Source organism: Ptychodera flava, chromosome 4 (genome assembly GCF_041260155.1).
Source record: "Ptychodera flava strain L36383 chromosome 4, AS_Pfla_20210202, whole genome shotgun sequence".
NCBI lineage: Eukaryota > Metazoa > Hemichordata > Enteropneusta > Ptychoderidae > Ptychodera > Ptychodera flava.
Genome location: NC_091931.1, coordinates 29,915,537 through 29,933,196, shown reverse-complemented (window position 1 = coordinate 29,933,196; position 17,660 = coordinate 29,915,537). Strand labels below are relative to the sequence as shown.

The 17,660-nt window shown below is 37.7% G+C and overlaps 1 protein-coding gene across 1 annotated transcript; it reads left to right on the top strand.

Moving 5' to 3' along the window:
* The first annotated feature begins 2,216 nt into the window (after nucleotides 1-2,216).
* Nucleotides 2,217-14,373, top strand: LOC139131433 (prolyl 4-hydroxylase subunit alpha-2-like). The gene is made up of 13 exons (XM_070697467.1): nucleotides 2,217-2,956; nucleotides 4,092-4,160; nucleotides 4,809-4,963; nucleotides 6,197-6,348; nucleotides 6,978-7,224; nucleotides 7,588-7,754; nucleotides 8,360-8,536; nucleotides 8,694-8,758; nucleotides 10,901-11,006; nucleotides 11,807-11,905; nucleotides 12,488-12,556; nucleotides 13,068-13,164; nucleotides 13,862-14,373. Exons 1-13 carry the CDS (start codon nucleotides 2,739-2,741, stop codon nucleotides 13,936-13,938), a joined length of 1,698 nt encoding a protein of 565 aa, XP_070553568.1. The 5' UTR covers nucleotides 2,217-2,738; the 3' UTR covers nucleotides 13,939-14,373.
* The last annotated feature ends 3,287 nt before the right edge of the window (nucleotides 14,374-17,660 follow it).

Here is a 17,660-nt window from a genome sequence, read left to right as displayed (position 1 = left end):
CATATGTTGTAATTTCGTCCTTAAAAAATCACTTAAAATTGACACAAACTGAAAGGCATAAGCTTTGTAACTTTAAAATATGGACTTTTCCCAATAAAACTATACATGTTTGGAAAGGCCAATTTCAGAGCTTTCAAACAGTGTAACATTTATATGGTTTCGTAATTCATGGCTCGAGGCAGAAAGGGAAACATTACCCCTACCCCATATGTTGTAATTTCGTTCTTAAAAAATCACTTAAAATCGACACAAACCGAAAGGTTTAAGCTTTGTAACTTTTAAATATGCAATTTTCCCCATAAATCTATATATTTTTAGAAAGTTCTGATGCAGCACTTTCAAAAATGTAACATTTTTATGGTTTCATCATTCATGATTCGAAACAGAAAGGGAAACATTACCCCTACCCCTTATGTTACACACGGATATATGGCATACCGCGTAATAAGAAAACAAGCTCATGCACCCACTAAATCTCAAGACACATACTTTTAATGTTGTTTTTCTTGTTTATTGCACTGAGTTCTTCCAAAAAATATATAAATACCTTATGAAAAATTGTTTGGAGGAACGGGAACTTAATTATTGGTTGTGAAATTTAGCAAATTTTACGATTTACGGCCAATGGCCGATATAAAGTCTAATCGACGTTCGAATATTAATTAATCCCTATTAAGTTATATATCAATGAAAAGGCCATGATCTTGGCTTTCTAAAAATGTAACGTTTATAGTATTTTATTGTTTCTGTTTCCGTCGAGCGGAGATACGTGACCCCTACCCCATCGTTGAAATCCAAGATGGCGGCCAAGATGGCGGCAAAGATGGCGCCAAATGAACCCCATGGGACACGATTTGATTTTGGGAACATCAAAATTCATTAAATATAGACCCTAAGGATTACAAAAATGTAGGTTAAAAAAATACATCCATGGGGTGCATGGGAACCCTACCTTCCTGACCCGACTACTTGACCTGCCAGGCTTGTTCACGTTCCGTTCGACCAAAACAGACTGAGTGAAAGAAATGCACATTTGAAATAATCTTCCGGGTTCTATTGAAGGCGTTCACTAAAAGTGAAAAAAAAATTAAATGTTCTTCTTTGGAATATGATATTGGAAGGTTTTTACTACGAAGAGAAATAATATGTCCTTTCTTCTGCGCATGACGAAACCATAGAACGGCATATGCTATATTAGCGTATTTTTGCGACGTTCGAACATCCAAAGTCGCTACCGGATAACGGCAATTTGTAACGCACATAGTCAGGATTAGCGATGCATTTATTCTCGGTCATATTTCGAATATCTACTACATGTCTGTCATTTTCATAACTTGATGTGTGCTACGATGCCATTTCAAATTTCATACGTCGTTTTCGCGACGGAATTCGACTCATTTCATCGGTAAATAATATCGTCCAGAAATGATTTGCATACCCTTGTGTATATATATCATTATGTGAAACGACACAGTGCAGGTCGCGCGCGTACCTATAGTACGCGTATATATGCGTGCGTCGTTCCGCCGCGACGTTTAGCATCGAAAGAATACGGTCGATGTGGTCGCTTGTGACGTTCCCGTAGACACGTCCGACCTTGATCTGGTTTTGTAGCTAAGTAGGCATTTCAATCTGAACGGCATTCTGTTATAAATTTCTTACACAGTTATCATCAAAGTTCGTATTTACATATAAGCAGCTTAGTTTATTCAGACTATCAATTCAGAACAACAGAGTGCCCGTGGATAGCCATGCCTGCATTGCATATCCAGGTTATGGTCTTACTAGCTGCTTGCAGACCCGGAGAATAATGACTATGGAAGAGTGCCTCGTTTGATCACCGTCATCCCAGATAGCAAATCTTTAACGTAGCTGTGTTAAGAGAGTCATCCAGAAACAACAATGTATAGATAGTAATACTTATAAAGATTGACATAATGAGATTCGGAAAGGCTTGATCATATTTGATCGATTATGAGAACAAAAGAGCCAAAAACATATGCACATACAGAGTAACCATCTATTACCTGATCATGAGGGTTCATTACACCAAGGGGCCGTGCGTTATCAGAAACACATCACTATTCCCCGAAGTGATGTGTTTCTGATAACGCACGGCCACGAGGGGTAATAAAAGGGCGCTATAGCCCGAATGAAGACCAGGTTATAAGTATTTTATAACACGCCACACACCCACGTTGTATTATGATATGTTTTTTAATGTGTTTTGATATTGCACCGCAACAATCCATTGTGACTTTTGTATCTGACTTTTCTATCTGACGTTATTTTGGCATAAAAGTAAGTGCGCCTGCTATAAACTGCTGCAGGTGCCTGACTGGCAGGAAGCAACATGTATTTGCTGTGAGTGTACACGTTGTAAACATTGCATTCATGCGACAAGATTGTGGCTATAATATTTGTGCAAAACTGTTTGAGCACATGAGTAAGGAGAGTGAGGGCGCAACCTGCAGGTACCAGTGCATAGCCAACCAACCCTCCCGTTGCCATGATACAACCTCTACTTCTGAGAGTCGCTCAGCAAAGCTGTCGATGTGTTTCCGTTGATATTTTGCACATGTATCAAAAAGCTCCCAGTTGTGAGCTTTGACGTGGCAAACAATTTTGACATTTTGACGCGATTTTAAGTTATGTCCCCTTGCCTACATAATCATAATCCCAGACAGGTGGACAGATGCAACGTTTTGGCTGTCTGAAAAGCATATCAGGCGCTAAAAATGTCAACTTTTAGCGGAACATTACGATTTTTACTGCCTAGTTGTCTTGCTATAATACTTGGATGTGTTTGCAACGCTGAGGATGCCCATACGGCAAGTGAACACCAGCAGGCTTTCCGTTCTATTGAAAAGCTTCGAACTCTGGCATCTTTGGAAGGACACTTAATGTGGGCCCTCGATCATTATGTGCGGACGGCAAAGACGATCATCGCAAGAGGGTGAGTGAGAACAGTATGGGTTGTCTTGGCTAGTCTCTCTGTTGATACTTTTCTGGTCTATTGATGTTTAATTGACACTTTATGAGCGAATGAACAGCCAACTTTGACAAGTTTGGGAACATGAAATGTGACCGTGACAGTATGCATCCAGAAGCACCTATAATCATCAAATTTCATGTAGTGTTTAACTTCGATATTAAATAAGATCGTCAGTTTTAGATTTTGTTTCCGCGATACAAAAGAAATTGACATTTCACGGTGAACCACCAAGCTGTATTAACGCGTTAGAATTAACTAGATTATCGATGTTGTCATATTTCGACTATGACATGGCAAACGTAGCCGTGGTAATAGTCTGAAGTGCGTTGTTTTCAAGGGTAACTATAGCCTACTACTATTAATTTTGCTTGTGATTTAAATGCGTCATTAAAGAGCTTAGAACCACTGTTTAATAGAAACATCACCGATTGTCTCCTTGCAGCAAAGATTGTTGGAATACGATTTGTTTACGTCACGATGAAGAGGAATTTGGTCCGAGATAATGCACTAGCAATTGGAGAGTAACCTTTGACCCCACTAAATATAATCTATTTTTCGTAGTTGCACAGAAGCGACCCGACCTGCAACTGTATGATCATTAAAGTGTCATTACCTCGCTAAAGTGAAGAATTGCACGAGAACACTTTATTTTGTGTTTTGTTAATAACATTTACATCCGTCTGGGTGTGTCGTATACAGCAAACGAACAAATACCTGAAGGTTGTATTCGCCTGTTTGTTTGTTTGTTTGTTTGTTTGTTTGTTTATTTATTTACTTACCTCTTTCTTAGGAGTGATACAAGGGCTGTTATTTACATTGAAACTCATTTCTAATTTTGCAAAAGAAAAGATGATACATACTAATTGTGCGTTGATTGTATGTGATTGTCGAGTTATTTATGATCATGTTAAATCTGGTAGACAGAACAAATAGTATAAGATTAAGAGTCCGAATATCTGTCCCTGTGGGGCACTCTCGGATCGGCCCTTCAATCACGAAATACATTACAGAGGCGTAAATGATCCACGCAAAGTAATCTTACAATTTCATGAAATCTTGCGCCGCCCCCATCAGAACACCATTCTCGTTTCCCCAGGGAATTGCTGTCTCAGAACTCTCTGATGTATCCACTGATTACAAGGGAAAATCTTGCTGTCTTGGACAGGTATGTACTCTTCTATTTGCATTTAGAAAAAATTGCGCCGTCGATCCCCGGCAATAGTGGCTTAATAGAATTGCGATTATGATTTTACTGTCATAGTTAAATAAGGCAGGGCAGAACTTAAAACAACACTTCTTTGGAATAGCGGCTTCTGATTTTGCTGATATTCTTAAGTTCTGCGTCTGAATCAGCATGAAATTCCTACGATGCAATTTATTTTGTACTTTATCTAACAGTGATCTTCTTGTGTCATTTTCTAGTGAATAATTGTTTGAAAAATTTCAAGTTCGCTTTTCATTCCACATGCTTTTAATGACTATACATTGAATGTCATAAGATCAGAGTAAAACATTTCCTAGCTGGTAAAAAAAGAAGAATGACATTTCTCGCCTCCTCAATTGTCTCACTGAGATCATTTCATGAGAATGTGTTGTTCTTCTTCGGACTAGGTCATCCCCTGATACATTCAGACTGTCAATCTTGTTATCATAATATATATACAAAGGTTTCCCTTTAGAAATTTGATTTTAAATTTGAACATTTCACACAAGTTACATAAATCTTGGCACAATGATATCTATACTTGTTGGTTTACCATTCGATGTGTAAAACTTCGATTCACTCTCTGCAGCTTATTACGATTTTTTACAGTATTCTATATGACGTAAGACCGACTGCAATGTCGATATCAGCCAACATCGATAAGCACGTGACCAATCCTGTACTGGCATTCCAGTTGCTTCATCGATATGTTATCTTATGGGGTGTGCACGTCAAAAACAGGATACAATGCGACGTCGGAGAAGGTATGCAACCAATTGGCAACTTTTCAGGCGATTAGAGTTTCGCCTTACCCCTTCGATTCAATCTTCTGATCTTCCGATTCAATACGTACTTCCATAGCAAAGGTGTTAGATGCTCACTCGAGACTCATTTATTTAGTTCGATAAACAGTTACTTTCAGTGAGTTTTTCACATGTTGAATCCTGAAGAACTTTTCTCATTGATATTTATTATATTTGCGCCGAATGGGAATCTCTTATTATCGAAATTCGCGCGATTTTACAACATGACAACTAAATACCAGTACCGTTACAGGGGGAGCTACCCTTTGAGATTTTCAGAAATTTTAATGCAACTGTGCAACTTTCGGATGCATAGGGATGTTATTAAAATCATTATTTCCACAACAATTCACTCAAAGTCTAAACTACAGTACTTTCACTGACTCCTGTACATTACGTCCACTGTACACTGACTTAACTTTAATACTTTGTGTCCGGTTCATCAACTGAAATTTTATAAGGGTAGTGAATTTTTCGTGTGGGGAAAGTGCAAAGTACGCTCGCACGCACTCTGTATTTTCCCCGAGTAATATTACTGATCAAAAGTTGTTCCTCTTCTTGCAATATTTGTTTGACCCGAAATGAACCATTTTTGAGTGATTACGATACCATTATAAATCGTCAGCAGCATCATCATAGCATGAAGTTTTCTTTAATTGGTTCAAATAGTTTGGTAAAGAAGAGACTTTATTTTTTTTGTTTTTACTTATTTGAGGAAAACCTTCCCATTTGTTTATTTTTAAGTTTTTATGTGATATCTTTAAGGTAGTTACTTGCTAAAGGTACGATATTACATGTGAGATATTGGATGATGCTGAAATGGATATATAGAGAATGAAATGCAAATTTATGCAAATTAGCCACATTTTCATATTAAAAATATCTGATTGCACCAATACGAAGTTCTGTTCCCTATAGCAATTTGACAAGGCTACTGTTCTTGATACTGTAATGTGAATCAAAGGGGGAAATAATTCAGGGCTCCGTCCAATTGGAAGACACTTAGATGAGTACTATATATCGTCTAGGTTCAGGTTAATTTGGTGAACGGAGTTTCTGAAACGTTAGGTCAAGTTCTGATTAGATGACTTGCGGCATTGTTAATGTCCAGCGCGGAGTGGCACTGATCAAACCAATGAATGGCCGTTTTGTGCTACTCAGTGCGACAAACAACGCCCTCTTTCGTTTCACTAGACTTTCTTCAGTTGTTCAGCACCACCGAAAGGCTAATAGCGCCGGAAGTTGACCTACGTGGGGCGTGCCATGCTATCTTTCGTATGCAGTACATTTACAGAGTGTCGACCAGAGATTTCTCCATGGGATCTCTCCCGGGAACCGACCGCGAAGTTGGTATCGTTCAGTTATTTCTTTTTTGGTTAAAAGTAGAATGTCTTGGTACGGTGGGAATATATAAATTGAATGTTTAAAATAAACCATTATGATTCCAGAAGAACAGTGGCGTATTACTGAATAACGACCGATGTAATGCCAAGACTATAAGACAACATAGTTTTTAATGTGGAGCGTAAAAAACTATAGAGAAAATATCATATGATATTGTTTCAGAAAATTTTACAAATTCAGTTTTATCAACTATTGTTACCAGCTTAAAAGCTACAAAATCACTTTTCTAACAATAGTGTGAACAGTTTACCCCATGCAAGTTCTTCTTAGCTTGGTTCGGCTTGTTGCTAGTACTTTTTACAGTCCTGTATCTTCTTCAATTAAAGCCATGTAAATGGATACATCAGTATTAGTTAGCGATAAAGAATCAAAAGATGTTGAATTAAACGAAATCTTAAACCAAAAAAAAGTAGAACTCAACCTCAGAAATGAATAGCTATACCGTAAACCATTGGCAGTGGAGTTGAACTGTCTGTGACAAAACGAATCGATAGAACTTTTTTCTCTCATTAGGCGAGTGCACCACAAGTTAGCATCTACACATCTAAAGGGTTTTTAACATCTCTTTCAGACCTTACCATCTCATATGGGGGTAGAAGATTGCTTCGTGCTGGGTAAAGAAGCATATCTACTGAACGACACCTACATGTGCGTAACATGGATGGAGGAAAGTCTGCGCAGACTCAATGCAGGTTACCCTGTTCGACCATGGCACGACGTGACTCTTACGCGAATATATGAGTTCATTGCATACTGTCATTATTTAGGCGGTAACATACACAAGGCTGTGATGTATACAAAACGCATACTCATGATAGGTAAGCATTGCTTGAATTCTGGTACCCTTTACTCACTAAGTTGGAATCCCCAAATTTATATACTCATACTTACCGTATCACAGACGATAAGTCCTTTAATTTGATGGAGAAGTCAGCACATTAGCATACATTTCTGTCTCGATTTTCTTCATTTGTTCTCCCTGTACATGTGGCGTACAGTACTTATGACATGTAGTCTCCTCAAATAACGCCAAATTTACAGAAATAATGTCGAAAGGGCAAAGAGAGTGATTTCAATCACTCAAGGTTAAACAAGCACAAATTTGACTTTCCAAAGGATTCTAGCATTTTCGATGTTAGCCCCGACTTCTTTAAATATATGCTTGCATTTCTCACAAACAGATCCTGATAACGGCAGTGGGTTATCCAACATCGCGCTTTTCACCCATCTCGAAACGATGTCGAACGTCACGGCTGTGCAAGAGCCGGACTATCCCGTCGAGGGAAAAGCATGTGATATGAAATGCGCCACAGGATATGAGAAGTATTGTCGTGGCGAGCTACCAAAGGTGTCGCACATATAATCGGGTAGAATCAACCATGATAATTCTAGTACATGGCGGGCAAACTACCGAAATCTCGAGCCCAGGGATAGGCAGGGATAGCGCCCTCGATGGCAAATTTGCAACAGTCAAGCCTAAGACCCACTTTGAGTCAAATTTTGAGGTGGACCCTGTCATTCAACTGATTAAAACCGAATTACGATACATTGTGATACACCGTCGTCGTTTTTGAGTAAATTTCAAGGTGTTTTCTAACAGACACTCTATATTCGCAATCATGTAAAGCATTTGAAACCATCGCTTACCGTCTCTAAATTCAAACGTCAGCGTCTTTTTCAACCGAACTATCTTCTTGAATCAATTACGGGTCAGATGCTGCCTGGAAGAATGAGCACTGACCATGGCTCTAGATTCGTCTCTGATCAGCGTCAATAATGTAAATGGATTTGCATTTGTGGTTCTCTTATTCAAAATTGGACTGTCTTATCGTCTCATTAAAATAGTTATTGCCTCGCTCGTTACAAAATTATCAAAACGTATGACACAGTCTGTCAGGAAAAAAACGTTAAATTCCTTACAAACGAATATTTTCAAATTGATTTATATCCTAGCAAACCGCAGATGTTCAGCGACATCTAAAGTGTTATTACGTCAACGACCACCCACTTCTTCGTATACAACCCATTGGAGTAGAGATGCTCAACACTAACAACCCGCGGGCTCTGGTCTTTAAGAATTTTCTCAGTGACAGAGAGTGTGACATTATCAAAAACAAGGCAAAGCCTCTGGTATGTATAGCAATCAGTCAGTTTCTTTGCAGTGAGATGACAATTTCAACGATATAATTTAAGAACTAAAGAAAATCTAAGGTGACTACAAGCAGCGACATTTGATATAAATTTAAACACTCAAAATAGGGCACTCAATACTTTCATTTTCTTTCAGCTCCATAAGTCTAATGTCTTGTGGGATGACACTCAACCGTTCAGAGATACTCGAGTGAGCAACACGTGAGTAAAACAAGTAGCTATGTCCTATATAGCTATAGATGGAAGCCAAAGAGGGCATTATCATCTTCGGCAACTACTTTTTTACGTGGTTGTAGCCGGCATTGATATCAATTGTTACCCATAGTAACGAAAATGCACACACATGGAAGTACGTTTTTTTAATCACATACACCAAGTATAGCAGATGACTAGCGTTCATGGATCGACGTTAGTCTAGACAGTTGACGGCCTGTCTTAAGAGGATATTGTCTCGCGAGTATAGTCTTTTGTCTCTGGACGATCGAGTGCATCCATAGTGACACCATAGCAGTACCTGGTGATTTCCCCATGAGATAAAGTTCTTAGTGCTTGTCCGCTTTTAAACTCATACTAAGAAATTTCTAGTAGTACTGAATAGCATGAAATATACTATTAGTTGTATTAGTGTTTTAAAAGTAACGTACACAGAAGTTATGAACGAATATACAAATCGTTAAATCATGAAGTATGAACGATTTTCGATTAAAGTGTTCCGCTTAAATAGTTCGTTGTTAGTTAGGTTCGCAGGGTCCTCCGAACTTTATACATTTAATGCTGGTATCTTCCCTGAGGAAGTCGATGATGTATGCAGCTCACTGCATTAGTCAACGTTTTCCTTGTTTGTTGCATGGTCATATTCTGAATGTTCTTATATGTTGACTTTGGGTGTTGATACTCAAACCCTTACGAAAGGAGATTATACAGTTATTATTGTCATTTAATTTGTATGTTGAGCAGTTTATAATAGAATCTGCCACTTAAATCGTCGAATTCTGATCAGTTTCTCATCTCCGGACCTTGCTGTCGTCACCGTAGTTAATTTGATTGCTAAGTACCCGGATTCTCCACCGTGCTATAATCTTCTTGATGATTCTTTTCTTCTTGGACATTAAGCTTCATCACTAAAATGATTAAGTGAAAAGAGATTACCATCACCTTTGCCTTCAAGAATACTCGTGTAAGGTGTACGAGTTTCAGTTTCCAGCTCCAATCATACAAGAAACGTGAATCAAAGACGAAAGACTTCATCTAATTATAAATATGAATACAGCTCTTGAAATGGTTTCACGGGCAACTCATATCAAAATAAGTTATTCATAACTGAGAGGTTATAAAACCATGACGTGATGTGGTCACTTTCATTAATCAAGAGAGACTGCCTTCATTTTTCTTGATGTAATTCAAATATGTATTGTTTGCATCAATGTTACCATATATATTAAACACATGTTGTTTTTGTCAACGCTGTATGCAAAATGATCTGTAGTTAATGTTATACTTTGATTACGCAATAAACCATCGAAAGCTGCGGGCATACCACGAGATTATGACCACTTCACGACATATGTGCACAGGTGACGGCGAGTGCATATAATGGAGTGAGAACTGTTCTGATTGGTTGACTGGTTACAGAGGTGGTTTTTTGTTAATGTATCATAGCATTGGAACTCTGACGTTCAGGTAGAACGCGCCTCGGGACACAAATTTGGACTCTCAAACTTTTACAATTCTTTTCTGATATACCACTTGACAATGTAAGGGTTCATTTTAAAGCTCTTTGTGTTAGAAAACTTTTCACGGGCTTTCGTTTTTTGAAATTCGAAAATTTTATTTTTCTCCATTGAGTTAACACAAGACACAGGGATGGCGGCCATTTTGAATTTTACATGTCGGTAAAGCTTGGTTAATTTGTTTCCCTAGTAACAAAATTTGCACAGTGATCCCTTTTTTCATTCTTGATATTGAAGGAGAATGGTTGAAAGGTTCCTCAAGGAAAGTTTTAGCAAAAGTTTAAGTCTTTCACTTTCGAGGCGCGAACTACCTTAAACTTAAATTTTCTCCCAATGAGGGCTCGGACGTGTTCTAACTGTGCTATATCGCAAATATGGCACTGTTATTATAACGTCTAAACCAATTAGATCGCTGTATTTTCGTCATCGATATACTGGAATTAGATATGATTGTCAATGTCGCATTTGATGTTCTGTCAATATGGAGGTAAATGAATTATTGGTGTATCAACGTTTGTGTAACATATTGTTAAAGTCCTGGTGGACTAGCTGACGTCTATAACTTGGAAATGACCCTCTTTGTGATTTCGATGAGCAATTAACTGTTCTTCAGGGCTTGGTTGTACGAAAACGATGATCCTGAACCTTATCTGATGACCATTGCAAAACGGATAGGAGCTGTGACAGGTTTAAACGTGGAGACGGCCGAACCGTTTCAGGTTGGTAACCATATATAAACGGTGTGGGCCTGTGTTGGATGTTCAAGTGGCTACTTACCTGGCATTCTGTCATAAAATGATATGAAATGAGATAGTTCTACTTGAAGATTTGTGCTAGCTCTAAACCATTGAGTGATTTACATGACAGGGCATCACAGTCTAGGAGGTATGCGATAACAGATTGATATCCAAAACCAGTGATTGTGTAGTAAATAACTTTTGTCAATTCTTTTGCATTGACGCCTCATCAAACTAGCTTTGGCATCTCGAATTTGCAACAAGATTACTGTCATGTGTATGTGTCATATATAATTTTTTAAGGACGCGAAGTCGTGATCACTTGGATGAATACAGCTTTCACCCGAGTGATCGCAACTGCGTCATATTATTTGACATTTGTTGGCCTTTATTCTCTGCATGAAAGTGGCTGACGTTTGCGGTTATCAACCGAAGAACGCGTTTGACAGCACAAATCCATCGGTCTCCGTTGCTCCGACACCCTGACGTAGGGGAAAAAACATCTGAAAGGAAATCAATAGTTCAATGACAAATCGTCGCATCATTACAAGTGTTTATAACCCCACTTCAGACGATACTAAGGTTTATTTCTTTGCCAGTTTAAAGAAAAAGTACCTTCAACAACAAATGGCGTTCAAGTATTAACATTATAATTGGACTATGCAGGATGACCTTGTTTAACACTTAAGCTCCTTTCGGTGCTAGTACAGTGTACTTAACGCAATCATTACCTTCTGAGAAAGTTAATAGACACAATTTTACATTTGACCTTTGACCTTTAGGTGCTTAATTATGGCATGGGAGGAATGTACGAACCTCACCATGACTACGCCTTCAATGTTGACGTTTTAGAATACCGGCTAGCAACTTTCCTTATGTATGTAAGTAATATTTTCTTTTCTTAGGCGAACTGCTTTCCTATTTCGCTCCTCCAGTCAGCCGTCATTTATTTCACGCCCCATTGTATGCAACTCTACGATTAGCCACCTGTGTTAAATAAAAAGGAGACGGTCAGTGGCATATACACAGTTTATGATTTTGAATATTACAGTTAAAAAACTAAGAGTAAATCACACCTATCTGAATTTACCGACTTACGTTTCTTTCCCCAGCCCACCCCTTCCTCAGGTGCTGATCCAAGCGATCTTCTGAGATGGCACCAATCCAATAACGAACATGCTGTTCTACGCAACACTACAAGCTTAGTCTCTTCATTTTCAATTCCTGTTTAGTAACTTGATAAAAGTCTAAAATAAACAGTTCTTATCGTCTAGATGGTCAGAAATCAGTAATTTCCTCTCAAGTCAGTTTTCTAGCGACAACTACCCTAATTTTGTTGCATCGTCAGTTTCATTCACTCTGTTTATGTATTCTCCTTTCTAAAACAACATGTGGCATCCTTAGCGTTACATTTGTAACTACTTGTTTGTCATGGTCTTTTACAAACCGTCCAATCTTCACAGCTGAGTGACGTTAACTGGGGTGGAGGAACAGTGTTTACTCTATTAGGACGTCGAGCTCTACCGAATAAGGTAACATATCGTCCGTTATGTGAGAATGGAAGTTCATAACTTCAAGTGAGTTGTTCTATCTGTTTAAATTTGACCTGTTAATAATCAACCTTGAGAAAAAGAGCGACAGTTCGTTGTAGAATGTTTCACGTTGAAAGCTTTATTAAGTATATGTGACTGGGAAGGGCAATGCTTCTATCCCGATGCTAGGTAAAGCCGTGAATTGTATCTTACGCAGTATGTAAATTACATACCTATATCACCATAAATTATAACTCTTCTGTAGGCTTGCAGCTGTGTACCCAGATGCATGATTCGATTTACGGGTTCTTCCACTTGAATGAAAGCATAGAACAGTTCAAAGTTATGTATGTGAACTGATTTTAACTTGAACCACCGTTGACGTGATTAGAATTAAACAGATTATCATCAAAGTTAAAGAAAGAGAGCATTCCTTTAAAATCTTAACATTTCAGTAATCCTTCTTGCTTTTTGTCATAAAATGCACCGTTCCCTAATTGTCTTTCCTCAGGGGGATGCACTATTCTGGTACAACATGAAGCGATCTGGTGAATTTATCCCAAACAGTCTACACGCCGGTTGTCCAGTCCTGCTAGGCGAAAAGTGGAGTACGTATATCTCTGCTTTCCATGGTGTATTTAGTATAACATTTCTCTAGAAGAAGATTCTTCTCTCGAAAAATCTGAAACAAATCTTTTAATACGATATATGTATTGGATAATTACCGAAGAATTGGTGTTAGGTTCATAACTGTAAAATCTATTGAGGAAATGGAACACTCGCATAAATTCGATTAATTCAGTCAATTTGAATGCGTATGAATTGACTGAATTAATCGAATTTAGAGATTTCTTCATGCACTAGAAAATGTATGGAAATATATATATCAGCAAATCAGAGAACAACAGGTTAAATTATATCCACACTATAATTTAGGAAAAAAGGCAATAAATATACAGCAAGAGTCCCAGAATGCATTACGTCTCTTATTGGAGACAGGTGTGCTTTCATTGTTGCGCATTATTGTGGTTTAAGTAGAGCAACATACAAGTTGGACAAAAATTACAGCTTCATGGCGGTATATAACACTTGACTGAAGTATTATCGTGAAATGATGCCGACCTCCATAAGGAAAGACGTAAATAGCTGAGATTTTACCACTTTTCTGTGAGAGTTGTCTAAGGCTTTCGTTTCTGTCACTCAACAGCATGCAGCTGCACCAGAGCGAACAATGTGCGAACAATTCCTTTACACGTCTTGTATGAGAACACAGCAAATATTTAATTTTTCTTGATTTTTTCACAGTCGTCAACAAATGGTTCAGTTATTTGGGACAAGAAGAACATTTCAAATGTGGTTTATCCCCGGATGCACCAGAATGAGGGAACAACAGATACGGTGAATGGTCGAAACTCACGGAGCTGTGTCACGAATACAAAGTGGAAATCCCGCCGAATTCTGATCATAGTCCTTCAAGTGAAGCTCGTCATTTTATTTTCGCTCTCTTCCAATTTTCGCTCTCTTCCAGCGTTCATTTGTACACAATGGCTTACATACTTCTTTTTATTTTATTTTAAGTCATTGCTGTAACAAAGTTACACGAACACATAATTGAAAAAAACATCATTAAAAAATTTGATTTGATGTTATCCACTAGCTAATTACTGCTGATTCCTTGTGCCGCAAAATACCTTACCTTTATTTTGCTTATAGTTCAGAATGACCGATTATTGTACTTATTGTTGTACACTGAAGAAGAGAGAGTCTCATTATGTGTATCATGAAGCTATTACTAATTAAAAATCAAATATTACTTTAAGTCATGGGCGTACTGGGTGCGATTTTATGCTTTCTAACTAACCGAAGAAGACTGAACAAATTATGAAATGATGTGGTCGGGTTTAAGTGTCATGGTTTATGTTCTTACCTTCCTGTTGTCTGATTAACGTTGCGTTTCAAGAAGACAAAGTAAACATTCTATGGAAAGCAGTGACTTAAAAGCATATTCTGACAATATGCTGCGCGTTATGGCGAAGCAGCAGGTTGATACAACTCAGTATGCGCATGCTCCAAATGGCTAATTGCATTCTACGTATAAACACAGAGGTACTTTCTAAGAAGCACCGAAACTGCGTATTAGTAGCGGTTGATATAGTAGAATTTCTGACATAAGATCCGAAAGACTTCACAATGTGGTCGCATTCATATTTTCTTTGTAACAGTAAAGCTTTCATATCGTATTTCACATCGTCAAATCAAACATTTGATTGACTGGTCGCTTGATGCCATAGAACGCAAATAACTTTGCTCCATTGGGGTCCCTCAGTTATTGTTGGTTTAATCCTAATGATGCAAACTTACCAGATGACTAGGTTAACATTTTTTCCCCGGGAGAAAACTAGCAGTCATTGCCATGCAACTAATTGATACATAAATGTAAGTGGCTTAGCATAGTATTAGTTTCCATAGGTCGCAAACAAGGCTACTTAAAATATTTATTCATTTAATTGGTCTTATTTTTGACCCCAATGTATGTTATGAAAACCTAGTTTCGTGAAGGTCAAAGCTGTCGCTTTCACATGCAAATCACCACCCTACTTCGCAAAATGTTTGAAGTAACTATCGTACACGTCATAAATAGCCATTCACTCTGACACCTGGCACAAGAACACAAGTCAACGATGCATTCTCGCGGCGCTTTTCTTCTTCTATTTCCAACTTTTAGCTGCAATCCAAGGTCTCTATGCTCGGCTGACGATTTACCAGTTGTCTTGGTGACATGGGACTTTCCCGAAGCAACTCAGGAACGTAGGCAGTTCAAAAAGACCATTGAAGGCCGCCTGCAGCTGTTCCTTAAAAGACTGTCTATACACCCACGATCTGTAAGAAGTTAGACCAACAGACGACCTTAAGTTTCATCTTTACCTGGCGAGTTTCTACAATTGTGATGGTATACTTTAATGTTTAATTAGCTCACGTGTGTAAACACGTGGGCTATTGTCATAGCGATGTCTGTCTGTCTGTCCGTGTGTGTGTGTGTGTGTGTGTGTTAGTGTGTGTGTGTGTGTGTGTGTGTCTGTCTGTCTGTTTACACGATAACTCAAAAACGCCTGAACGGATTCGAGTCAGATTTGGTACACAGGTACCATATGCTACTTGCAAGAACTGATTAGATTTTGGTTAATGTGGCTTGCATATTAATGAAGTTATGCAATATCGTTTTTTTCCGTACAATGGTTTCCCTATGGAGACGGTAATGACAGTGTAGACATATATCAAGAAATACTGCACAAAATTTCATGAAACTTTTCATAGATGACAATCTCAGAACATTATGATGATACTGTGAGTGTCATGTCAATTGCCTTCTCATTTGCATATTTAATGAACTTTTGTTATTAGTGAGATAACTCTGAAATTCCTGCACCAAACTTGATGATACTTGCAACAAATATTGATCTGATATATCGAATTATACTTAGAAGCATAAGGCAGTGTCAAGTTAATAAATAGCTCATTTGCATATTTTATGAAGTTTTGTAATTAGTCATATAACTTCGATATAACTTCACCAAATGTGATGAAATCTGCTGCAGATACTGATCCGACTGATATCTAACTGTAGTGTAAAGCATTCAGTAGTGTGAAATTAATTAAGGGTTCATTTGCATATTTAATGAACTTTGTAATTAGGTATATAACTCTGAAATTACGGCATCCAAGTCTTTGAAATTGGGTACAGATATTGTTTTGATAAATATCTAATTGTACTGAGAAGCATTTGGCAGTGTCAAGTTAACAAATAGGTCATTTGCATATTTTATGAAGTTTTGTAATTAGTGATATAACTCCAAAATAACTGCACCAAATGTTATGAAATCTGCTGCAGATACTGATTCGACAGATATCTAATTGTGGTGTAGAGCGTTTACTTTTGTGATGTTAATTAAGGGTTTATTTGCATATTTAATGAACTTTGAAATTAGTGATATTACTCCAAAATTACAGCGTCAAATTTGATGAAACTGCTACAGATGTTGATCCGATAAATATCCAATTGTACTGAAAGCATTGAACAGTGTCAAGTTAATAATTAGCTCATTTGATAAGTAGTCATATAACTCCGAAATAACTGCATCAAATCAGATGAAAACTGCTGCGTATACTGATCTGACAGATATCTAACTGTGTTGTAAAGCATTTAGTAGTGTAAAGTTAATTAAGGGTTCATTTGCATATTTAATAAACTTTGTAATTAGGTATATACCGGTAACTCTGAAATTACGGCACCAAATTTTGTGAAACGTGCTACAGATATTGATTTGATAAATATTTAATTGTGCCATGAATCACTGAACAGTGTCAAGTTAATATAGGGATTATTTGCATATTTAATGATCTTTGTAATTAGTGACATTACTCTAAAATACTGCATTAAATAAAACGTGCTACAAATGTTGATCTGATGGATTTCTAATTGTCCCATGAAGCATTGAGCAGTGTCAAGTTAATTAACAGCTCATTTGCATATTAAATAAAGTTTTGTAATTAGTGATTAAAATCTGAGATTACTGTGCGATATTGAAAAATACCTGCTTCATTAGTTATAACATATATCTTATTGTTCTGTGAAGCGTACTACTATTAATGAACCTGTTGTAAAACACGTGAGCATATTCAGTTCATATCTGGTTTTAGTTGATGTTCATCCCCCTAGCCTTGTAGCCATAACAGCCACTGTTAGGACACCCACATATGGAAGTTCAGAGAGGGTCAACAATGCACCAAGTGAGAGTATGTTCAGGTCTGGAGGGATTGAATACATCTACTGAAATAGCTACAAAGGGTAAATTTTGTCCGAATCTACTTGAACAGACTTTGTGTGTGTTTCTGGTTAGGAAGTAAGAATGTTTTAGAGCGGTGCGGCTCGTCGGCCGGATTCCCTTCCTGTCTTAAAACACTGCCCTTTGAGCTATCGCAATGGTCAATCTGAACCGCTCACATGGATAATCATTGCCGGTAAAAACATAGGAGAGTATCAGTTAAGTGGTATCCTAAATCCCAAATATATGTACAAACAGGCACTGAACTATTTTGACCCTGA

Bases quoted from the DNA above. Each gene is read 5' to 3' on its own strand.
- LOC139131433 (XM_070697467.1), top strand. From the start codon at position 2,739: ATGTCAACTTTTAGCGGAACATTACGATTTTTACTGCCTAGTTGTCTT. The intron at 11,906-12,487 runs GTAAGTAATATT...CAATCTTCACAG, and splicing joins TAGCAACTTTCCTTATGTAT to CTGAGTGACGTTAACTGGGG. The intron at 12,557-13,067 runs GTAACATATCGT...GTCTTTCCTCAG, and splicing joins GTCGAGCTCTACCGAATAAG to GGGGATGCACTATTCTGGTA.